This window comes from Ctenopharyngodon idella, chromosome 10 (assembly GCF_019924925.1).
Source record: "Ctenopharyngodon idella isolate HZGC_01 chromosome 10, HZGC01, whole genome shotgun sequence".
NCBI lineage: Eukaryota > Metazoa > Chordata > Actinopteri > Cypriniformes > Xenocyprididae > Ctenopharyngodon > Ctenopharyngodon idella.
Genome location: NC_067229.1, coordinates 7011996 through 7038112, shown reverse-complemented (window position 1 = coordinate 7038112; position 26117 = coordinate 7011996). Strand labels below are relative to the sequence as shown.

Below are 26117 nucleotides of genomic sequence, written 5' to 3'. Positions count from 1 at the left end.
TTTGGTTTCCTCTCATGTTAAGAGAAGAGGTGTTGTGTGCACTGTGTAAACATGATGGTTATTGTAGTTCTAGACTAAATGTGAACATTTACTCATCTTACTTGATAAAAAACAGATTCAGTAATCCCAGAAATGAATAAAAATGAAATGCATGTCAGAATATTCCGCAAACCTGCAATAATTAAATGTTAAATAACACAAATATACTTTATGTATTTAATCTCACTTTATTAACCAATGTCTCTAATGCTGAACTTTGATGATCCATTTAACCATAAGAATAAGCAAAAATAACTTTAAACATCACATTTTCATTTCGATTTTGTTGTTGTTTTTGTTTTCATTGCTGAAGTAAGAATGTTTTTGTTATTAATTGTATTTTTTATTAGCAAGCCCAGCCCAGGTGAGAAAAAGTAACACAAAAGTTACTTTTAAAAGTAACTTTCCCCAACACTGTTCATGGCAATACCGAAAATGCAATGCACACACTTTAAGAACTGCATCAGGTGCATTTCAGAAGTCAACAACTCAAGCTTGTGTAGCTAGAAGCTATAATCCAAAGAACCTTTTCCACTATAAAGAACCTTCTGTGGAATGGAAAGGTTCTATGGTTGTTAAATCAATGCCAATAAAGAACCTTTATTTTTAAGAGTGTAGGCATGACGTTCAGCCTATATTCACAATATAGCACAGTGTCTTGTACACTATGTCATGTAGAATTAGACCATTCAGACCAAATCAGTCAATTTTCTTTTTTATATGTACAGCACATTTGCTGCACATCTGCACAGTTGTTTGCTTACAATGCATGGTTTAAATGCACACTTGGTAACCATCCCTCGTCGAAAAACCTGAACTCCACATCGAGGCATACACACAGCAGGGAGAAACCTTGTGCTGTTGATTCTGCAGCCGCAGAACGGCGTGTTTGCACGCTGGGGTAGGGGTGGAGTGATGAATGTGTGTGCGCACAGGGCCCTAGTCAGGCTGCGCTACTCGGGCAAGACCAAGAAAAATAGTCTCCTGGGAGCACAGAGTGAGAGAGAGAAAAGCAGGAAAGCAGAAAAATGGTTTATGAATTGAGGGAATCTTTCTAACAGCTGGACCTTTAACATCGGCCACGTGTTTTGAAGCTCTGGATGCCCCACAAACGCCCCAGGTTCTGTGTTTTTGAAGCTTCAAACGATAATGCATCAGGTCCGCCTATAATCCTACGTAAACCTCTGGAAAAGCACTGGAGGTGGATGAAACATCTTTCCAGAAATGGCCCTCTGAGGTTGATGATGCAGATAAAGTATAGAACAATGGACCTGGGCCTAAAAAGAGTTTAAATGTAAGGAAAAAGTGTTATTTCAAATGTCATTCAGGTTTTAAATCCCTTCTTTAGAGTAAGGGAACACCCCGCGGAGAGCTAAGCACGATGGAGCTTTTTGGAACTCAGAGGCCCTGACAGGTCACAGTGTCAGCCTGCGTTCAGCATTTAAACAAAGACAGCTTTTATTCATCTTTTCTCGTGGATAGCAGCCCTGAGGCTGTTGGGTTAAAGCTGGGATTAGGGTTATGGGCATGATAGTGTTCAGAATGTTTACAAGCACCGCAATGACTATTAAACATGATAAACAGGCCTAGTGCTCTTAAAAATAAAGGTTCTTTGGAGCACTTGAATGTTTTTGCTGTAAAGGCTAAAAGAACCTTTAGACTACCAGATCAAAGATGGTTTTCAAAGAGAGAGAAAAATACAAACTTCTCTGAGGAATCCCTGAAAAGATTCTCCTATGACATCAACCCTTTAGATTTAGAATCTCAGTTGCTGAATAAAATTTGAGTGGTGTTTACAGAGTTAAAAGGTGGTGGTTGTTAGGATGTTCTGAATGGCTGCTAGGGCACTGCTAGGTGGTTTCTAGCGTGTTCTGGGTTGTTTCTAGGATCTTGCTAACCTGGTCGTTGGGGTGTTCTGGGTGGTTCCTAGGATGTTGCTATGTGGTTATGATGTTCTTAATGGTTTCTAAGGCATTGCTATGTTCTTATTGTGTTCTGGTTGGTTTCTAGGGTGTTGCCATGTGGTTGTTAGGGTGTTATGGGATGTTGCTAGGTGGTTATTATGATGTTCTGAATGGTTTCTAGGTCATTTCAATGTGGATCTGGGTGGTAGGATGTTACTAAGCGGTTGTTATGACATTCTGGATGGTTTATATGATATTGCTTTTGATAAGTGTATGAAAAGGTGATCTTGATAGTTTCTAGAGCATTATTTCTAGAGTGGTTGTTAGGGTGTTTTGAGTGGTTTCTAGGATGTTGCTAGGTGTTGGCTTACTGGTCCAAGTCAAATGTGCCCACCTCCTAATCTCTGTGATATTCTGATCTCTATAGTGTTCATGGAATTTTGTCACCTGTTTTCTCTTGAAAATTGGTGAAAATTATTAACACTTAAAAAATTAACATGACACCACTCCTCAACAAGCCTCACAATTGACCCTTTGCCGGGAGTTTGATTGACAAGCGATCTAACCAATCATAACGCAGAATCTGCCATTTTGTCCGACAAAGCAGTCAGGAGTTAGAAGATTAACCTCGGTGGACTTGAACTTGAAAAATGGTGTGTACTGACGTCTTTCCGTGTTTGAAACAACATTCCTTTTCATGTTCATTCATGTTTATTTGATGCTATAAATTAACTAGTAGGAAGACATGATCGGTTCACGAGCCACTTGAGCTGAGGCGCTACAGCAATCTGTCACGACGCATTAAAGAGCCACAAAACAGTTTCTAATGTTCAAATTTCTTAAAAAATTACACAGTTTGAAAGCTGGGACTTTGTTTAATATCATAAGTAACCTGCTCTGTCTTGTCTGTCGACGTGTTGTCAGTGTCCTCTTTGCTCCGCGGTGTATTTTTCACTCTGTGACAGCGCCATGGCTTGTCAGACAAAGCAACAGTAACTAAGGGGGGCGGGTCTTTGCGAAGGGTCAATTAGTGGTATATTTTTTAATATGAATATTCAGGGTTATGGGGGAAAAAAACAACCCAAAGTAAGAAAAGTAATAGTGATGCTGCCTTAGCAAACACCACTAAACATATAATACAGTTCTGACAAGCATTTTCATGTTGGATGCAACAGCATGAGCTGTTGTAGCAGAGAAGCATGGTTTGAACACAACAACTTTAAGTTCAAAGTTCTCTTTACACTCTAACGTGCCAATACAAGGCAAGCAAGGCCGGAGAGATGAGAGGTTGTTGTGATAGCAAGAGGAATACACATCTGCTACCTCCCTCCCCCTTTCTGGCTTGTATTCATCTGAGAGCAGCTGAGATTGCACCAGTGGCTTCTTCAGGCGGCCCACATGACCGTGTTTATAGACGCGGTCTCAAGGTTGCTGCCCCTGACGCACATTCACACACATACTAATCGTAAACGCGCCTGTGCACACACAAACCGCTCGGGGAGCGAGAATAAAACTGCATGGGCAAAAACAGAAACGAGATTTTCTTTCCCTCGTGGGATGAAAGTAAGGACGACACAAATCTTTTGAAACCGACGCAGCCCAGAAGGGTCGGGTAACATTCCAGTGGGGTAATTAGATGGCGTGTGCGTGGGCAAGAGCATGAAATTGGAGGGTGTGCTCAGATTTGTCGATAGCCAAATGTGCTTGGACTCCAAAAAAATCTGACTGGAATCAAAATCAAATACTTTTTAAAGCATGGTCTTATAAACAATTCATTGGTTCATGTTATTTAAAATAAAATAAAATAAAAAAGTCTACACATGAAATACACATTTATAATTTATAGTCTTTCACTTCCTGGAAAATTAGGCAAATGTATTGATGACATCATCCTGCACTACACAGATTTTCATCCAATCAAGCACTCTCTTGAATGAGAATGTCCCTCCCCATATTACAAACTAGAACAAACTACCAAATATAATAAAATAATAAATTATGCTTCATGGCTGTGATGCAACTAATGTCTACTGTTTATTTAAAGGAAATAGTCATGAGCGTTCCAATATGCCCCGCCCAAACTTCCTGTTTCAACAGGAAGTACATTAACACAGGACATAAAACTGTGCTAGTCAAGCATTTCCATGCGGCCTCTATTTAAAAGGTCATATTAGCGCAGTGAATGTCTTTATCCAAATGTGTATGAAAATTGTTATGAATGATCTATAATGACGTACAGGTGGATCTCGCCGAGTATGCGTGTGTGTTTGTGGCTAGGCCTGATTTATAACTGCTGCTGGAGGCGTTGCAGCGTACAGAGAGTTTCCTGCAACCTGAGACTTGAATAGCGTGTGTTCTCTTTCTCTCTGTCCCTCTCTCTCTCTCGCTTTGGCCGTCTGCCCGCGTCCTTGTTCCAGCTCGCCACTGCTCACGCCTTCAAGCCACAGCCGCTGCCAGCGTCTGACTGCACAGACAGATGGCAAGATCACAGTAACCTACTGGAGAGCGCTACATGATCGAAAATTTCATTGACATGCAACTTGATCAGCCTGACAACATCAGATCAACCAATGGTGTGAGTTTAGGCCGGGACTATTGTTTATCACATGTACTTGACAGTCAATATTTTTGCTATTTAGATTTTTTATTTTTTTTTATTTACACAATTCATCTTTAAATACACATAGCACAGTTTTGTTTCGAGTTTGACAAGTGATAAGATTCGTGATTCCTAAAAAGAACCAGTTCATAAGAGTCATTTGTTCGCAAATCAGACATCACTGGTAGCGCAGCGAAAATAATGCAATAGTAAGGTGTATCGTCTTTTTATTGTCTTTCTCTTATCACATTCAATTCAGACTGAGAGCTAAAACAGCATTTTATTTGCCGTAGCACTGTGGATAACCGCTGGGAAAAACGTAGGCGTTCAAGAGCCGTTAACAGAACCAAATGTCATGAAAATCATTCGTTTCCAGTATATTTTCTCCAATTCTGATTCCCAGCCCTACTCACGCTACAAAACACATCCAAAAATGTCAACCGTATCTCATTCTTTGCGTATTCTCTTATCCTCATATGCGTATCCTTTGTGTATTCCCTAAAAATATCGTCATACACGCTCACCAGCCCCCACTTGCCGGCACGCACACACACTCGAGGGCAGCAATATCCTAGCAGAGATCGCGCTGAGCTATTAGAGCGCGCCGCCGAGGCCCCGAGAGACCGGCGCTCTCTGATTTCCTTTCGCAGCGCAGAATAATGCAATCCTTTCAGCCTGCCTCCCTCGCCCGCTCTCTCGCTCGCACACTCCCTCTCTCTCTCTCTCTGAGAGCTGCATGCGGCGCTCTGAAAGGCCCTTCGCAGAATTAATTAGTGTAGAGGTTACCTAATCCGCCAGAGAGCGTTTTTGCTGCCTGCCCTCAAACCAGAAATGTGCGTGTCCACGCCAAACCCCTCTCAGAGATGGGCACAGCATTGACCCTTGGAACACACACACACAGAACCTTCCGACAGCTGCAATAAAGTAGATGCCCAGTCTGCCCCTGAATTTAAACACACCCTTCCCAGCTCTCTGCTTGAGGGTGACACCGTTTACATTGCGCTGATTATGCCTACTTCTCTACGGTATAGCATGCAAAAAAAGCAGTACAATTAATATTAATGGGTTGTACCCAGATGACTTCAGTTCAGAGTGAAATACCCAGATGACTTCAGTTGAGATTCTAAAGTGTGCATACCAGTGGACACTTTACTATCCTATGAAGCCATGGGAGAGGAGCCATCATATTTATAAATGGCAGGGAACAGCGACGCGGATGTAGTTTGTCTGGACTGTAATCATACTTCTCAACCAGGGGGCCAGGGCCCACTAGGGGGTCTCAAGAAACTTCCAAGGGGGCTTCAAGATGACTTCAAATGATTTAAAATATGCAAAAGCATTCAAATATGCTAAAACAATCAAGACTCCTCTTATTTTTTTTTATACATCTTTCTAGTTTGTGGTGGGGGGCCTTAAAGTCAAAAAGGTTGAGATCTACTGCACTAGACACATGCATAGTTATAGACATACTTTATAAATAGCCAAGAAGCAAGTATATGTAGTATGGGTGACTTAGGACACTTAAACATTGAATTTGCAATTTTCAGCGGCAACGAGTGTTGCAACAGATTTGCCAAGCTCATAACTGCAATTGAGAATATATTTGCAAATAAGAATATTCTTTAATCATGGACCAAACATGTCAGCTCGAAGCTAGACTTCAGCAAAAGTAAAATGAAAACAAAAAAGTGCAATGTACTAATTTTCTTCAGAAATCCACCGGTGTAAAATTTTACAAGGAATAAAAAATTACTTCTGTATAAATGCTGTATGAATTGTACATTAAAGGGTTAGTTCACCCAAAAAAATTTAAAATTTCTGTCATTAATTACTCACTCTCATGACGTTCCAAACCCGTAAGACCTTTGTTCATCTTCGGAACACAAATTAAGAAATTTTTGATGAAATCCAAGAGGTTTTTTAATCCCCCATAGAAAGCAACGTAATCACCTTCATTCAAAGTCCAGAAAAGTAGTAAATACATCTTTAAAATAGTCAACATGACTACAGTGGTTCAACCTTAATATTGTCGCTTCATAACATGAACACTGAACCACTGTAGTCACATGGACTATTTTAACGATGTCTTTAATACCTTTCTGAACCTTGAATGACGGTAATTACGTTGCTTTTGGGGGATTAAAAAAACCTCTTGGATTTCATCAAAAATATCTTAATTTGTGTCCCGAAGATGAAAGAAGGTCTTGCGGGTTTGAAACAACACAAGGTTGAGTACTTAATGGCAGAAATTACATTTTTGGGTGAACTAACCCTTTAACTTAAGTGTATGCACACTTTAGAATCTCAACTGAAGTCATCTGGGTATGTCACTCTGAACTGAAGTCATCTGGGTACAACCCATTAATATTAATTGTACTGCTTTTTTTTAATATACAGTTGCAGAAAAAAGTATGTGAACCACTTGCAGAATCTGTGAAAATGTGAATAATTTTAACAAAATAAAAGAGATAATACAAAATGCATGTTATTTTTTATTTAGTACTCTCCTGAGTAAGATATTTTACATAAAAGATGTTTACATATAATCCACAAGCGAAAAAAATAGCTGAATTTATTAAAATAACCCCATTCATAAGTATGTGAACCACTGATTCTTAATACTGTGTGTGGTTACCTGGATGATCTACGACTGTTTGTTTGTTGTGTGATGGTTCTTCATGAGTCTCTTGTTTGTCCTGAGCAGTTAAACTGAGCTCTGTTCTTCAGAAAAATCCTCCAGGTCCTGCAGATTCTTCAGTTTTCCACCATCTTTTGCATATTTGAACCCTTTACAGCAGTGACTGAATTATCTTTTCACACTGAGGACAATTGAGGGACTCAAACACATTAAAAAAGGTTCAAACATTCACTGATGCTCCAGAAGAAAACACGATGCATTGAGAGTCAGGGGGTGAAAACTTTTAAACAGGATGAAGATGTCCAGATTTTTCTTATTTTGTTTAAATATACATTTTTTTTTATTTAGTACTGCCCTTCGGAAGCAACAGAAAATACTTTCATGTTTCCCGGAAGACAAATTAAATACAATTTACCTTGATCTTCAAATTTCAAATGTTTTCACCCCCCATTTATTAATGCATCATGTTTCCTTCCAGAGCATCAGTGAATGTTTGAACCTTGTTTAATAGTTGTGTTTGAGTCTCTCAGTTGTCCTCAGTGTGAAAAGACGGATCTCAAAATCTTTCAGTCACTGCTGGAAAGGATTCAAATATGCAAAAAATGCTGGAAAACTGAAGAATCTGCAGGACCTGGAGGATTTTTCTGAAGAACAGAGCTCAGTTTAACTGCTCAGAACAAACAAGAGACTCATGAACAACCATCACACAACAAACAAACAGTTGTAGATCATCCAGGTAACCACACACAGTATTAAGAATCAGTGGTTCACATACTTATGAATGGGGTTATTTGAATAAATTCAGCTATTTTTTGGCTTGTGGATTATATGTAAACATCTTTTATGTAAAATATCTTACTCAGGAGAGTACTAAATAAAAAAATAACATGCATTTTGTATTATCTCCTTTATTTTGTTAAAATTATTCACATTTTCACAGATTCTGCAAGTGGTTCACATACTTTTTCCTTGCAACTGTATTTTAATATAGGGCTATTTTATTCAAATTCAGACTAAATAGAATAAAATATATTAATCTAATACAATTAAATATTTGCTATTAAACTCAAAACAATTCAAACACAATGTTTGTGAATAAAATCATTTTAGATCAGAAAATAAGAAATAAGCCAAATAAAGTATCTCGTCAGTGCTGACGAGGTGTGTGAGGCGGACGCATCTGTCTCTCTCCGCGCGCTATGATAGTCGAGTTCCGTCAATGTCACAGCTCTGACTAATAGATAAAGAGCGGATTAACCGTCGTAACACGGAACCCGGGGAAGGGGGAGGGTGTAATTACCAAGCCTAATGTAATTTAATTGTTTTTTAATTAGATGGCCACATTTCTTCCCTGCAGTCCAGTTTCCACAGCGCTCAGCCGTATGTGGCTCTGTCCGCAGTCCTCAAATTATGTTACACGCAACATTTGAGCTACATTTGACACCCCAGAGAGCTAGAAATGGCCAATAAGTCACTGACATGTTCATCTGAGCCATTTCTATTTTCGTGTTTATTTACAAGCACAACGTTTATCAATTTTCATAAAAGTCAATTATAAAGTCCTGCAGTCGTGTGTGTGTGTGATGATCCTAATATTAGGTTTTGCTGTTTTTATTACGTAAATATTACTGTTTGTCACTACCCCATTATGGTAAAATCACTGCACACTGCTTTGGCTTAGTGTGTTATAGCCTACACAGATTTCCAGCTCTTAACCACAACAAATAAACAGGTCCAGTGTAAACATGTTGACCATGTTTTTAATCGCTTAATCAGACTGTGTAAAAAAAATTATCGTGACCACTCAGAAACGCAGAAAGTAAAAATAAAGTCCTCTGTGTGTAATTAACTAGAGTAATTAACACCTCTTCAGTTCAACTGATCCCATCCGAAAATAGACCAACCATTCCATTACCGTCCTCTGCCTCAAATACAACAATAATTCACTCAAACATGAACGTTGTGTCATTGTTTTCTCACTCATGTCTTTGGAAAACAAAATACTTTTTAAATTATCTTTACGCGCGCTTTTCCATACAATGACAGTGGCAGTTAATAGTCACCAGTCTTTTAACGTTGATTTATAGCCATATTAGTTTATAAGAGAGTATGCCGGAAATACTGAAACATTTGTCAAGATTCTTTAAAAATATGTTGTGGCCCACAGAAGAAACAACATTCAGGGAGTGAATGACGATGTTTTTCACTTTTGGCCAGCGATGAGGCTAAATGAATATTGTTCTAATAACCAAACCCAACATGATTGATTTGTATATATTCGTCGATAATTATGACGATATCCGCGGATGATACCCCTGACATTTTAAAATAATCTTGATAATCTCTCAGGTCACCACAACACTTATCATTTTAAACCAACAGAACAAACTGCGCACATCATATATGACTATAAACATACATGAATGAAGAGCCCCATTCCACCTAACAGCTACCTACCTCAGCGCAGATAAGATGTTTCTTTAATTTGGATTTCATCTTACATTATTGTATACACTTTTTTCTTCACCTGCTGTCCACAAGCAGACTTGATGACGTATTAAAGTGATACTGAAAGCTGATTGGCTTGGTTACCTCTGATAGTGATCGGTTATATACGCGGGAAAAGGAAAATAACCGCCTTTGGCCATGTCCCAAATGCGGTCTTGTGGACTTGCAATGGCCGCCGCGTGAGCGTGTTCGTTAAGTTCACTACACCATAGGGTGTCCCATATGTCATTTTAGGTTCACACCGGGAAGATTATCGCGCGCGTTTTTCGCCGACGTTTAGTGCTCGCGAATCCCAGCGAATGTGGATTTGGAGGAAGATTGCTATGTGACGTAATTTAAATATCTATTTTGATTGGTCAGTTTAGTACCGAGCAGAGACTTTATGCTGTTATAAATGCTAAAAAATAAATAAATAAATAAATAATAAAATAAAATAGTGATGTCATAGTATTTAGTTTTTAATTTTTTTTATTTTTTATTAAGAGACTATTTTTAATAGTTTTCTTACTGTTCATTTGTACGGACATTTGCACCACCTGACATTTTGGGGGTTTAAGATAACAAAACATAAAATAATATGTATTGTTTAAATGTAGCCTACTAAAAAAAGAAATCAAACTAAAGTGGTTTTATAGAAACAAGTGATATATGTCATGAATTTTTCAAATTCATTTTTGCTGAAAAATTAAAATTTTAAAAGGAAATATATATATATAGACCTTATGTAGCCCCGCCCCTTTTCAGCGTGGCGCTCGTTGTCTTTTGATTTCCGGCTTGTATTTCCACAGCGATCTTATGTATTTATTAAAGAGCTGCTCATTTTAAAAACTTTAACTTTTAAAAATGTCTACTGACATTTGTTAAGACATCTGCTTTAAACATAACAATGTTCATGATAACTTTCATTAACTCTACAACAGGTAAATCCACTTCACCAGCTAATTATTCTTCAACAGCGATGCCATAGAAATATACAGAGCTACCGCAAAAACGGAAGTTCAAAGACAATATTCTAAAGATGGCGGCGCGCTTGTGAGGTAAATAAGGTCTATAAAGCACTTATGTTGTTAGTCATTTTGACAAGTTTGAGTTTCGCTTTCCTCCTCTGCTTTTGGAAAACCAATTCTACAAACAAGCAGGAGATTCAAGTTTATAGGGGTTAGTAGAAAGAAGTGTGACAAGTGCATTAAAGTTAAGGAACGTTAACCAAGCCCATAATGTCCGTATTGCCATCAGACCGACAAAAGCCTCCCTCACTCCTGCCTAAGGCCTCTAATTTCCGGCGACTCTTCATTTCCTGTTTTGTCCAGCAGCACAGGATGTGGCCGTCTCTCTCCCAGTTGTACAGAGCTGATCTGATGGCAGAAAAGTCGCTATGGAATGTAGGCCTTAATCCCTGATTATAGTGATAAACATGGAGGTTTAATAATCTGTTTGTGCATGAATTAATCAGAGCAGCCCTATAATCTCATGCTCAATTCAGTCCAACAACATGAAATGGCATTCCCAACCCATTTTTACTTCTGTAATGTGACATATTTCAAAGTAAAACTAAATTAACTAAAGTTTTATTCATGATTTTTTCCCCTTTGAAATAACATGCACTAATAAATCAGGCACAATAAGACCAGAAAGTAAATATTGCTGACTTTTATGTCATATTAACTAAAAAAACATAAGACAACAAGATGTACACAATCTTTTATTGCCATTTATTTAAAGGAACTTTTTTTTTGGTAAAATATAAATACAAATGATAGCGTATATAATTACAAAGTCCGAACACTTCTCCAAAAAAAACAAAACAAAAACCAATAATAACACACGTCAGAAACAAGTTACTGAAATAGTCAACCCATTATTTACAAGTTCAAGCATGACTTTGCCTAACAAAGCGTCAGATTAGTATTTTACAATTACTTTAATATTTTACAAAGAAAAGCCACATTAAAATATCTTAATTTCTACTCATAAATAAGTGACTTAGTCAAAGCAACAGCTTGCGTACAGGGTACGAAACAGCTTTTTAGATTAGAGTTTAACACGGGAGACCAAAAAAATCCCACACTGGTTACTGGTCAACACTATAAAAACGTCTACTCCAGTCGAGGAAAATCGCTGACGAAGTGCGCTAATTAACTCTTGACGAACCGAAGGGGCTTCCGGCCTCTGTAAACCCTCTTAACGTTGACATCACGATTAAAACCCCAATCTAAGCAGATTAGGTATTTACAACATCGTAACTCCAATTATAAAATAAAGACCTGACTAAACAAGACAAAAAGGCAGCGCATATATATATATATATATATTTATTTATATTTATATATATATTTATATCTATATATAATACACACAAATAAAATACAGTGACTGTATATATACTTATATTCCTATTTAGAAAACATCTCTTTTAAACGAAAGAGTTTCTCGTTGCGAGAATGGCTTCATATCTCAGTTAGCCAGAGATAGTGGTCCAAATCTCAAGTCCGTTCTCTTTCCATATCTGCAGAATGTACACTATGTACAGGTTTGCATCGTCACCAGGAGAATTAGTATGCGAGCAGAGCACAAGAGATGTCGAGAAGTTCCAAAACCTTCCTGTAGCCAAACATAAAGATCAGCTGCACGGGGACCGAATTTTGCCTTTGGCTACCAGTCCAGAAGTTCCTTGAAATGTCAAGAACTGCCTCAGAATATCCTTTTCCTTTGCTTCTAGTTCTCCATAGGTCTCTAAGGGTCTGTCCGAGAGTCGGTACGAGTGCATGTGCAGAGAGGCTCACGAGCGAGGTCTGGATGCTGGCTCCCAGCGGTCGTCCAGGCATTCGAGTGATGACCCCAGGAGCGCCACCAGCTCAGCGCTGATTTCCACCAGATCCAAGAGTTCCTTGCTGTCGGGCATGAATCCCTCGAGCTCTTCGGGACAGGAGAACAGCTGACTCAGGGACGCCTGCTTGTAGAATTCCGCCTCGGCTATCGTCACCACCTCAATGTGTGTGAACGTGGCGCGAAACGTTCTGGCAGACATCTTCAGGCGCTTGAGGACATCTGAGAGCAGCAACCAATTTCTGGGTCTGAGGAAAGAAACGAGAGCAAGATTAATTAGCTGAAAAAGAGAGCAAGGTCTTCAACCACAATGGTGGCTAGGTTGCGCCACTTCAGAGAAAGGAAAAATTGGTTTTTCTTTTATGTTTTGGCCTTTTTATTAATTTATAGCTTACTAAAAATAGATGATTTTCATGCTAACATTGTGGCGGCTAGTTTGTGCCACTTCAGAGAACAGAAAAAAAAAAAAAAAATCAGATTTTTTAAATTTTCTTTATTTTATGTTTTGGCCTTTTATTGACAGCATACTAAAAAGAAGAGATTAAATGATGTATAAATTTAATGTAAACTTACGGTGTCAAGTTGCGCCACTTCAGTGAAAGGAAAAAATAGGTTTTTATTTTATGTTTTTTTTTTTTTTTTTTTTTTTTATCTATAGCCTATTAAAAACAAATGAAATAACGCGCAAAGTATGTTCAAACTTGCAATGTCAAGGTTTTCACAGTAGCATCGTGGTTAGCACTCTTTTCGTTCAGACAACTGAAAGAAATCAGGTTTTATTTTATATTTTATTTTATTATGTTTTGGCCTTTTCATTCAGTGCATACTAAAAAAAGAAGAGATTAAATGATGCACAAAGTAGGTGCGAACTTGCAGTGTCAAGGTTTTCATGCTAGCATTGTGACGCTAGTTTGCACCACTTCAGAGAATAGGACAAAAAAAATTCAGGTTTTGTTTTATTTTATGTTTTGGTCTGTTTTATTGAAGGCATACAAAAAAAACAAAACAAAAAAAAAGAGATTAAATGATGCACAAATTAAGTGTAAACTTGCATTGTCAAGGTTTTTCATGCTAGCATTGTGTCGGCTAGTTAGCTCTCTTTCCGTTCAGAGAACAAAAAGAAATCAGATTTTATTTTATGTTTTGGCCGTTTTTTAATTCAAAGCATACTAAAAAGAAGAGGTTAAATGATGCACAAAGGTGCGAACTTGCAGTGTCAAGGTTTTTCATGCTAGCATCGTGGCGCTAGTTTGCAAATGGGGGGGGGGGGGGGGGGGGAATCAGGTTTTGTTTTATGTTTTGGTCTTTTTTAATTCAAAGCACACTAAAAAAAAAAGAGATTAAATTATGTGCAAAGTGGGCACTAACTTGCAGTGTCCACGTGAGCGCCAAGGCTGAATGCGTCAAAACACGTGCACAAAGTTAGAAACGCCAAACGAAAGACAAAAAAAAAGTATGCGCACATAAACCTTGTCAAGCGCTCGCCCCTGCACAGACACACATTTAGATAATTAGACAAAATTACACAAAGATTCTCAAGGCCTTTGCTCGCCCAGAAACACAATGGGCTACACACACACACACAAAGACCATAGACCGAGCCTGTCAGACGCGCGCACACACATACGCAGCGGGGAAAGCAGTAACAGGCAGCGCTCAATCGATGGCACTTGAGGCGGTCTGTGGCTCTTGCGGAGCGCGGAACGCTGAATGGAGTGGGAGAGGGAAGAGAGAGAGAGAGGGAGAGAAGGAGAGAGGGGCAAGCGAGAGGGGGGAGGAAATGTGAGGAGAGCAGAAAGCCATTAATACTGCATCAGCCAGCCGCGCCGAGCGAAAGAGAGCGAGAGGGAGAGCGAGCGAGCGAACGAGGGCGAATGAGAATGGGGGAGGGGAAGGCCAGAGACAAGCGCAGACTGAAGATTATACACAACAGTGAGCGCGGCAGCTGAGCCTGGAAGCGAGACAGCGAGCGGGCGAGCGAGGGAGGGGTGGCGAGAGAGCGGAGCGCGGTAACGGCAGAGCGAGAGCCTGTGTGGGAGGTAATTAGCTGTGTCTGTTTAGCAGCGTGTCACTAGACTGTCTCTCTCTCTCTTTCTTGCGCGCTTTTGCTGTCCTCGCTCTGTTTAAGTGCGACGGGCCTCACGTCTCCACTAACGCTAAACTAACGCTGTCACTGGCTGTCAGTCTCCGCAGTAGTGCGGTTTTAAGGGAACCGCCTGTCATCTACGTCAAAGCTAACTCAAGATCAACTATTACGCAAAATCAGATTTTGACAAAACATCTCTATTTGATGAATTGCATTCAGTGATCAAATAGTGCAGTGTTGCCCATCCCTGTTTCTGCAATCTCTATGACAGAATTCCACATTTCAGGCTAGTACCGAGGCCAATTTGGATCAATTCTCACCTGATCAATGATGTACACTTTCCCACAATCTCTACTAATAAAAGAACTGTTTTTGCGCAAAATAAAAGTAGTTATGGGCAAAAAAAAAAGTTTTAGGCTCTTACCCCTGTGAGAGAGACACCTGGATGTTGTAGCACGGCAACAGCGGTCGATCGGAGAACTCGAATTCGAAAACTTCTCTCTGTTCGTCTTCATCTTCGCCGGGTCCAGGGGGGTTGGCCAGGATATCATAACCAGACGAGTCGTCAGCAGGCTCTGTATGTAAGAGAGAAGGATATCGTTTAGAAATTAAAGACAGGGTGTGAATTATGGAACGACACACACTCTTGTGAGTGTTTCCGAGAGCTACCAATGGATTACACTCCCATGATATCCCTTTAAAATTCCCTTCCCTCTCCCTGTCGGATTCACGCCGAGACATGCTTTTGTGGCGCTGCTCTCACGTCGCTCTCTTCTATTTGCACTCTTCCATTAAGCGGCACTGCGGGAAGAGCTGCGTGTGAAGCCACTTCACTCGTTTGTGCACGCTAGTGGCACAGCGTACGCCTCGGAGCGAAACAGGCGCCTCTACCTCTTTCTGTTGTGCTTTGGGTTTTTCCGAGGCGGCGCAAAGCTCCCAAAAATAGCCGTGCAGCTCCCTTCCACACCTCCCCTCTTCTCTCCCGGCTTTGTTATTCCAGGAATCCAAGGGAAAATGTGCAGTAGCAGTGGGTTTGTTTTTGGCCAGCTGGAGATGGGCCCGCTCACACACACGCACACACCGAGCGATCTGCTGATATATGGCAGCCAGGGGAACTCTCGCTACGCAGCTAGAATTCATTTAAAAAAAGAGCAATAAAAAACGCTGCCATCCATTTTTGCGCCCATGGTGCCGACCCCACCACCCAGCGGATGGGGATTTTTATATAAATTCTTTCAAGTGCACATCAGAGAGAGAGAAGCTATTTTTTCAATTTTAGATCAATGACTGTCTACAAACATTGATGATTCACACAGAGATTCACCTTCAGGTGTTTACCTGTCTCCCTGTCTGTCTGTCTGTCTGCCTGCATGATTCTTTTCTCTTTTCCATTGTTTCTTGCATCTGTTAGTGTGGGAGTGTGCGAATGTGCGTGTTCGAGTGTGAAAATGGTACTCACCGCACACTGCGCTGCCGTAAAACTCCCAGTACACACCGGGGTCATCGTCCACTCTGCCCTGCAGGTCGGCAAAGTAATCTAGAGTGAGGAAGAGGGAGAGAGATGAGACCATTAGTGATGTAAACAGGAAGCAGCTAGGGATGGACCAATACAGAAATCTTGGCAGATACACTGACAGCTGTATTTTTTTTCCTGCATAATAGCGGAAAACCATTATGGTTGCTGATATGCCAAGTAGTATAGATTGATAATATTAGCAAAAACAACAAAAAAAATCTAAAATTCAAGCTAATATTAGCATAAATGCATGATGATAATGATTAAAAAAAAATGAATTAAATAATACTCATAAGTTAGTTCACTGATACTGCTCCAGATTCAGAATATGCTAAAGAGCCAACAAATAAAACAATATAAAATTAAAGCAAATAAATAAATATGATTACAATAAATGAAAATTAATTAAAAAACAAATGCCAGTACAACTGACAAATGACAAATATTGTTTAAATATTGTAAAATGAAAAAAAAGAATGCAGATAATTAATTTAACCCTCCGGTACTGTTTGCGCGTCGGTCAAAAATGACAAATGTTTTTTTATTTCAAAGAAATGACTGTATATTTTAGTTCGAAAATGTTTTTTATTTAATATTTTGTATTGTTGTATTGATTTTATGGTACTAAATTATATTTATGCAGTAGTTATAATCCATTTATTAGCTTTTTGAGCATGTACCTGAAAATGAAATTTCCAACTTTCCAACATAAATCTTAACAGCTTTGGAGCACAGACTTAAGTTGGTCTCTTTTTAAAGACGACAGTTGGCAGATTATAGCTGAAGTAAAAAAAAGGTTTTAAAAAAAAAGTGAACTTGAAAAAGTGATAAAATTTAAATTTATTATGAAAAATGCCATACCATTTTCAATTTTTATAAGAAATATATATTTTCCAAAACACGTTTTACTCTAAAACTGTGAGAAAATCAAAGCCATAAATCTAAACAAGCTGTGTTCCAAATTTGAGGTTGATATCTCAAAAAATGAGCTTTCAGTAAGAATTTGTTTGGGCGCAGTACCACACGTTTCCACTAGATGAAATTTGTCACCCATTTATTTCCAATGCGGCCATTTTTTACCACAAACAATAAAAGTGTGCCTATTTTTTCAGGACAATTTAACCTTTTCGAATCATGTCCATGATTTTTTTTTGTGTGTGTGTGTGTGTGTGTGTGTGTGTGTTAAGTTCTGTACTATTCAGATGAAGTAAAAAAAAAAAAAAAAAGTAAATTTTTTGGTAAAAAAAATGACCAAACAGCACCAGAGGGTTAGAAGAAAGTGAAAAAAAAAATGCTGATACAATACTGATATGGTCAAATGTGTTTTATTTAATTAAATAAACAAAATTAAATATCATTAAATAAAAAATAAAAAACGCGTTATAAGAATACCAGTAGACAAAAGTACTACTCTTCGGCAGATACAATATGATGACCGATGATATTGTGCAAATGCTAAACAGACCACATTGACCGAGCGACAATATGACAGTTTTCTCCTATAGAATGCAGAGGCTTTGACGCTCTGCAAGCGTTATGTGGTTTCGCGCTCAGATGCCACTTGGCACGGCGAAGCACAGCCAGCGGTGACGGGAGCCGCGTTTGCCAGCGCAGCCATTAACAATTCCACCCAGAGAAAGAAAGGGGGAGAGAGAGAGAGAGAGAGAGAGAGAGAGAGAGAGAGAGAGAGGGCGGTTGATTAGAAGGCTCCCACAGAGGGAAAACAAATTTGGGGAGGGTCTTTAAATCAGTGCAGCAGACAGCAGAACGGGACAAGCCTGCTGATTTACACACACACGCACACACACGCGCAATATGCTGCCCTGCGCTTCCAGGCTGAGCTCTTTCCTGCCTCACGAACTCATGCATAATCAAACACACACGCAGCCAGTCAGTGTGAACCTCCACCATGTGACTGAGCTGCCCTTTAACTGGCAGCCCTGAAGCTAATCCACACACACACACACACACACACACACACACACACATTAAGACGGCTTTGGAGGTGAAAGAACTTGCGACTGCCGTCAAGAACAAATGGTGGCTGTGTACAAACTGTCTCGCGATGCCCTCTAGTTCAGCTTCAAACTTTCAGACCATTAATCAAGCCGTGCCTTGAAAAACCCGACTACTGTCACTGAAAGAGAGAGAGCATCTCCTTCGGACCGTCACAGTGCGGCTCTGCTCGGGCGAGAGGGGTCAGTGTTAACACAAACACAGGAAAGGCCGTCTCAGTAAATGCCACGTCTCCTGCGATGCCATCTTCACATGCACCCGGAGCACAGCTTGTCTCTTTCCATGTGAACGTCTGACCTTGAGCATTAAAACTTTACCTCCGTGCACAACAGGCAGCGAACAGCGCAATGACAAGGTCAGCGCTCCGCTAATGATAAAAGGTGATGGTATAAACAACACCTAAAAAGAATATTCTGGGTTATTTTTAACTTTAAAATGATGAATTTTCAAAAAAATTACAGTTGTAGGTCAGGCAAACAGGTAGCAGTGCGAGTATTTAATGCTTTCCATATGGCATTAAATCACAGTTTCGAAAGTGTAACTGATGCATTTAAGTATGCAATATGGAATTTCTACGTCACTAGTGGAACCAAACAGAACTGTGATTTCTTTGTTTGTTCAAGTGGCCTGACATAGGAACAATGTTGCAAGGATTTGACGGACCAATGGAAGGAGTGTTTGCGAAAATAATGACTGTTTTCAAACAAGTTTCAATCAAGTTTCAAGCCGTTTAAAATCAAGGGGTCAAAATGAGGTCAAAAGCTTTTTTGTTTTAAAACCATAAAAACAATACTCCATATTTATCTTAGATGGCTATATGGGTCTAGATTAGGCCCAGATTATGGTTCCAATAATACAACCCGGCTTTTCCAAATATGAGACAAGCCCGTACATACTTCAAGACCAAATAAAGACACGCACACAGACAAACACACACACATAATCTCCTTTCAGGGAAAGCTGATTTGCCGGTGCTAAAGGCTTCTCCTCCGCTCCAGCTGTTGCTTAGTAACCAGATAGCCAAGCGGAGCTGAACCCTCCACTGCTACAGGAGGGAAATTCTGGGAATAGAGGTGGAAGAGAGGAACAGCGCGCTCTTACCAGACAAAAAACACTCCATTATGTCGCTGTGGGTCATCTTTAGCAAACTGCGGCCCGAGTAGGTAGCTAAAGTCGGATCGGCGCCATATGACAGCAACAGTCTGACCACATCTAGATGATCGTTTTCCACAGCATCATGGAGAGGCCTGTTGGAAGAGAGACCAGATCACTTACTTCACAAAAAAATTTTTTTTAATGCAGTTAATCTTGTTTAATCCATCAAAATTTGATTGGATCATAAAAAAAAATAAAAAAAAGACTATGACATTACTTATTTTATAGAGTTCACCTCAACTTTCGCAATGCAATAAAATTACCTGTACTTAGGTGAAAGCTAGTGTAATTTTGACTAAAAATTTAAACATTATTATAGAGGTTCTTCATCTTATTGTGAACAATTAATTATGAATAAATACATATTATTATTAGAGGTTATTCATGAACTGTAAAAAAAAAAAAAAAAAAAAAACATATGGGTCATTGACGAACAAGGTTTTTAAAAGTGTAAAAAAAAAATATTACGTGTTTTATTACGTGTTAAGAAAGAGATCATGTGGTTTTTTTATAATCAATTAACACTGCTTTTGTCATTTTTTACAAGATGGACAAAATTTGCCACCAAAAAAGTCAATCGGTTTAACCAAAATTTTCAGGTTTTACCAAAAGACACTTTTGGTTATACCGAATGACGATATTTTCAAACAATGCTAACAGGCTGATATCTAGCTAGCTAGTAAAAGGACAATCAAACATTTTATATTTAGTACAAGTTTTTAAAATATTACAACATTTTCCATGTTTTATAGCGGTTGAACCGAATGACCTGATGTTTCGGGACATAACATGAATTTTTCAAATAGTTAAGAAAGAGTTAGTTGCTTTGCTTCATGACCATGTGGTCCTTTGCAGGTGTCTGAATGATGTCACATCCTGTCACATGATATTGACCGCATGACTTGATCCAAAATGGTCCCTTTATATTGGTTACTCCAAATGACATCAATGAAATTTAATTTTCCGGACATTCTTTCTCATAACAAAGCAACGACTTCTACACATAATTTCAATACCATTTTGCACTATGTTGATATTTGATGTTATAAAATCATGCCAGAATAAAAAATATATACATTTATTACATTTTAAGATTTTTTTAATCACAAATGAAATGGCTGTATTGGCCTTTGGACGGTTAAACCGAATGACCTTTTGACACTTCAAAATCTTTAAAATACCTTTATATGTAACAAAATATAATTAAAACCTTCTGGATTCAATAAAAGAGATCTAGCTGTACTACCTTACATACTTTGGATGTCATATCTTTGTTTTTTTATTATTATTTAGGCCTTTGGACAAACAAAATGACCCGTCACATCATTGACCCATATATATTAAATCAAAACTTCTTGTTTTTTTTAATCAAAACTTCATTTTCTAATTTCACTTTGTTTGGTAATTGTGAGATTTTTTTGCTTAAACAGTTCAGTTACTTCACTTGTCCATAATTACCTTAATTTTTATCTGCTGGCATTGCCCAATAAAACAGTCATTAAAACCTGTCACTGTCATTCATCTTTCCGACAGGAATCGGAACGGTAAATGAAATTGGATTTTTAAGTGTATAGCGAAGACAGGGATCTCACACGCCTAATCTGCTCTTCTTGCGGTAATTATCCAAGCTAAGATTCTCGGCCTCTTCTGTTGTTGTAAAGCCATTATTACCAAACATATAATTACTGACATTGAGTGTGCGCGCGTCAGCACATGTGCGCACGTGTAATTATCAGTGCCGCAGCGGCACACACATGCTCTCAAACGCAGTGTGACGAAAGCACAGGAAGTCATGGAAACCGGTCCTGCATTTGTAGCTTTTTGTTTTGGCTCATTTATTTAGGTGATATCATGAATGCATGCATGTGTTTACCTGGTGCCGTCCTGTGCGCTGCAGTTGATGTCAGCCCCGTGCTCCAGTAAGTGCTGTACGATGGAGAGCCAGCCACGGGAACAGGCCTCGTGGAGCGCGCAGTAACCCGCATTATCCCGATGATTCACGTCACACACTTTATTCTCCAGACAGTACAAAACCACCTCCTACAGCGAGCGAGAGAGCGGGAGACAGAAGACGAGCGGTTACTATGGTGCAGCGAGGAATGAAATTCATTAAACACCATTAAAGAGCGCAGAGAAAGAGAGAGAGACAGGCAGAGAGCAGACAGACAGTTCTGCCCAGAGCTGATTATTGATGTGTGAGGTATCAGGGGTTTTACAGACGAATCCTGCCCCAAGCCTGCTGTTCACTTTCTATACGAGACGCCTGAGACGGCACTATGTGTGTGTGCGAGTCTACAAGCAGCAGCAGCGTAGGAGCGACTTGAAAGGTGGGGGAAATGTGAGCGGTGCTTGCCCGTGCAAAACCGGCTGCCGGGATGTTTGTGTTGGCAACAATTCTTCCATATTTTCACACCTCTAAGATATTTTGGTGACTAAAAATGTATGGGACTCACGGGGTCCCACCGGAGAGGCCTCTGCGCACCAACCCAAGCCAAAAGAACCCAACAACATGCTAAGGGTGTTGATATGCAGTTGCTAAGGTGTTTTGAGTTTTGGTTAGAATGTTAAAATGCGGTTGCTAGGGTGGCCTGAGCAATCGTTGGCATGTTACCATGTGGTTGTTAGGATGTTCTTGGCTGGCACAATTCGAAAGAATTCTATGATTTGGGATCCAATTTTGTCCGTTTTATCGGAAATCGTAAGTTTGGTTGCTAAAAAAAAGGAATACCATACCTTTACAGAGATTTACACAATTTATTTTGGAATTATAGCAATTGATATCAATAAGATCGCCCCATTAGTGCTTCCCGCCATTCGCATACACTGATTAAGAACATTGTCTGGAAGAGGCCAGAATTACAGAGAGCCCTCATGGAATTAATTGGAGAGTTCTTCTGCAAGCTCGGATTTAAAGGAACTCCCACATCCATCACCGCGAGCCTCATGCATGGCGGCAACAAAAACAAGCACGCACACACACACACACAGATGGGCTGGAGAGGGGAGGGCCGGTGTCCGCTCGGCGCTCAGACGAATGAGGGCATTAGGATTCAGGAGGCGTAGCGCTCGCACTTCAACCCTGGCAGCTTCTCAGAGAGCGCATTCAACCCCTCCCCCGACGGAGTCGCACAGTGGTACGACCTGCCCCACGCTGCTGCCAGCAGCTCTGCCTCGCGCTTCCCGCCGGCTCCGTATCCAGGATACGGCATGCCGTCGGCACGACTGAAAAAAACCCAAGCCGTTAGCAGGGGCGCCGAGCCGTTAACGAGCCCAAACGGGAAGCTCTCGCTCCAGCGCGGATGTTCTCTCCCGTCAGCCTGGAGAGGTGGACCAAAACACATGGAAGGTAAAACACACACACACACACACACCAACCACGCTCAATTACTGAAAGCGAGCCGCGGTTCAAGGGAGAATTTCTCTATTTCCGTTTATGTTTCCATCGCCTCATTCCCTTTCCAGCGAGGTCTTTCTCTCTCTCCTGCCTCAGGGAGTTCCTCAGTGGGGATGTTTGCAGGCAGGAGAGCTGAGTGTTACATTAAACAGACAATAAAGCTGTGTTACACAGCCTAGCGAGAAAAAGATTTGTCGTGATTTTCTCCTTAGAACTGCTCTTTGCTGTAGCGTTTCCTCCCCCGCTGTCCCCTGCTAAAACGACTCCCAGCTAACAACTGCAATCAATGCATCATTCAAGACACTTAACCCTTTCACAACAGCAATCCCACAAAACAAGACGCAGGACAGCTCAAGACTGCAACCATTTTACCACAACCTCAAAGCCTAGTCAACCCAACCCACATCATAAAAAATAAAAGAGCAAGAACTACAGCTCGCTTTGGGAGAAAGAAAGACACTCAGGAAAGAGAAGGGGAAGCTTTACAAGGCAGACCTGAACTGAAACCAGTCTGGGTCACTGTTAGGCTCTAGTTGAATTCTGATACTGGCCGCCTCCCTCTGTGATTCAAGTTCAAACTCAAGTCTAGAATTTCAAGAGGTTCAAGAGAAACTCTGCTCATGAAGACTTCTGGAATTATAAGGCAATTTAGAGAGAGATTTCCAGGAATCTAAGAATCTAAGTGTTCTAGAATTTGGAGGCAGTTGAGTTATGAAATTCTCAAGTAGTTGAGGTTCTGGAACTCTAAAGCAGTTTATAATAAAATTCTAAAAGTCCAATGTAGTTGGAAATGAGGTACAATTCAATATAGTATAAGGAATTCTCCAATTCAGAGGTTATTGAGAAACTGTTCCAGAATGGGCATTTATAAAGAATTTTAGAATTCTAAGACAGCCAACTAAGAGTTCTAAAATTCTCAAGCAGTTGCTCGGAATTCTGAAATCTGTTTATAAAGCATGTCAGAACTCTAAAACCGCGTTTCCACCGAAATTACCCGGAACAATTTGTCTCAGGATCTTTTTCCCAGGAACTATTTTCCCCCAGACCTATTGCTAGCTGCGTTTCCATAGCGGTCTAAAGTACCGTGAAGATAGTCCGGTGACTTAGGACTGCGCGTGACTTTTCAGTTCCCGCTGGATTTCGTCCTCTGCATATAAGCTTAATAAAGCCTGAACCTCATCGTCAGTCCATCGGTCGTATTTGTTAAACTCCATTATTGATTTGAATAGCAATAGGAAACGCAGCTTAAGACAGCTGATAAAAAGTTCTAGAACTCTGAGTTCGTTTAGAAAGGACTGGAACTCGAAAGCAGGTGATAAAAAGTTGTAAAACTGAAGCAGCTGGTAAAGAATTTTTGTCCCATGTAGTTGATAAATAGATCCAGAATTCCAATGCATGGAATGGACATTTATAAAGAATATTCTAAGAAAGCTAATGAAATGTTCCAGAATTCTCAAGCAGTTCATAAAGAGTCACAGAATTGTAAGACAGCTGATAAATAGTTCTGGAATTCTGAGACAGTTTATAAAGAGATCCAGTATTCTAAGACAGCTAATAAAGAGTTTGAGAATTCTGAGATCTAAAGCTGAGACAGTTGATAAACCTTTATAAAATTGAGGCAGTTTTGTGAGAATTTTTTTTTTAGTCTAATGTGTAGCGGTTTCTTAATGATCCTCTGGCTACGCACAGTGCTGACGAATGTTCTAATTTTACACGCAACTCAGGAAAAAACAGCCTTCAGACTGAGCAGACGTCATGTTGCATTGGAAAGTGAGTGGCTAGGGAGAGAGACAGACAAAAAAAAGCGACAAGAAAGAGCAGGATATGCAGAGGGGGGAGATGGAGCATCGAAACTCCCTCAGCGTGGTTTTAATTGAGAGAGCCATGGCTGGAATGGGAGTTGTGATAACAGAGGGAAAAGGGTTGAGGTGGCCTCCACAAAAGAAGTACATCATTAACGGATCAGGAATTTCCCTGACAGCCGGCCAGGACGGTACTGAGAGTGCGGACGAGTGTGAATGTGTACATGCGCGAACATGTGATATCGTCTTGCTCAGCCAGACCTTTGACTAAACGGCAGCTTGCAAACCAAAGTTTGTTTTTACATGCCGTTTAAGGGCGGGTTAACCTGGGATAGATTATACCACAATAACAGGGCATAAAACTCTGAATATCTCTCAAAGTCCTTTGTCAAATCCAGTGATTAGTTCCTCCAAAAAGGCAATCGTACTATTAACCCAGCAGGCAGACTGATTTTTTTTTTTTTTTTTTTTTTAAATCCCTGTGTGCCCTTAGTCCCGGAAGTTTCATAAAGTCAGCCAATCAGTTTAGCGCTCGCCAAATCAAGAAAAGGCTTTCCAGTTTCGTTTGCAATATGTATCAGACAGTCGGTGAACAGACTTTGGGCGGTCCGGAGGCGTCTGTGGCCGAGACTGCAAGATATAACTGCGGTCGCTCTGAGAGTTGAAGGTCTGTATCCTGCTATTTGCTCAGGCTTAGCAGACAGTGACAAAACAGGGTGCGACACACACACACACACACACACACACGCCTCACTGACCCTATGTACACACACACATTCTGCTGGTTACTAAACTGCAAACATTCTTCACACGTGAACACTGACACTTTTAAAGGGACAGTTTACCCAGACATAAAAATTGTGTCATCGTTTACTGATCCTATCATTAAAATCTGTATAACTTATGTGGAACACAAAAGTAGTACGTTTCCATTTTTGTCTAGTCAATAAGGGTCCAAAACAACACTGACAACCCTATTGACTTTAATTGTATGGAAGAAAGAAAAGAAAAAAAGAAAAAAAAAAAAAACAACAGAAATTGTCAAAACATATTTTGTTACGCAGAAGAAAAAAATTCATACAGTAAATAAATGATCAAAACTCTTTTTTTTTTTAGGTGAGCTGTCCCTTTAAATACATTTTAGTGATTAAATAATTCCAATTACTCAATCAGGAAAATGGAACCTCGAACATTCCCTGTTTTTTTATTCTAAAATATGCAAACTGCAAATAATCTGAAAGGGAATTAAGATCAGATTAAGTTGCAGTGAATGCATGCGACAGGGTTATTTCAGGTCACAGGCTGTATTTTGCGGTCGACATCTAGATCAAAAGATCCTTAGTACGCAGCCTTGAACGGACTGCCTGACCAGCGGACACGCTCATGCAGTCAACTGTGGAAAACACGCAGGTTTTTCCACTCGCGCTTGGTTGATGCCTGCGATGCAAGCCAAAATGACTCAATCACACACACGCGCAGAGAACCGCTCGAAGGCGCCCAGGAGTTTCATCAAGCCAAGAACGGTTTGTTTTGAAGGTGCGTGCCCATGAGAAAATGGAAACGAGAGCGCGCGCAAAACTACGTGCCGTTTGCATGTTTACTGCTGTTGCGCTGGGACCAAGATGGAGTGCCAC

General features: G+C 40.0%; 1 protein-coding gene across 3 annotated transcripts in view; it reads right to left on the bottom strand.

The window, feature by feature from the left end:
- Positions 1–11377: 11377 nt before the first annotated feature.
- The window catches only part of bcor (BCL6 corepressor), a 44271-nt gene continuing 29531 nt past the window's right edge, over positions 11378–26117 (bottom strand). For all 3 annotated transcript variants that reach the window (XM_051910249.1, XM_051910247.1, XM_051910248.1), the window contains 5 exons: positions 21161–21327; positions 19234–19379; positions 16060–16137; positions 15025–15175; positions 11378–12762 (listed from right to left, as the gene is read on the bottom strand). In XM_051910249.1, the coding sequence (XP_051766209.1) occupies positions 12468–12762; positions 15025–15175; positions 16060–16137; positions 19234–19379; positions 21161–21327 (837 nt within the window). In that variant the 3' untranslated portion in view covers positions 11378–12467. The remainder of the gene's footprint in view (positions 12763–15024; positions 15176–16059; positions 16138–19233; positions 19380–21160; positions 21328–26117) is intronic.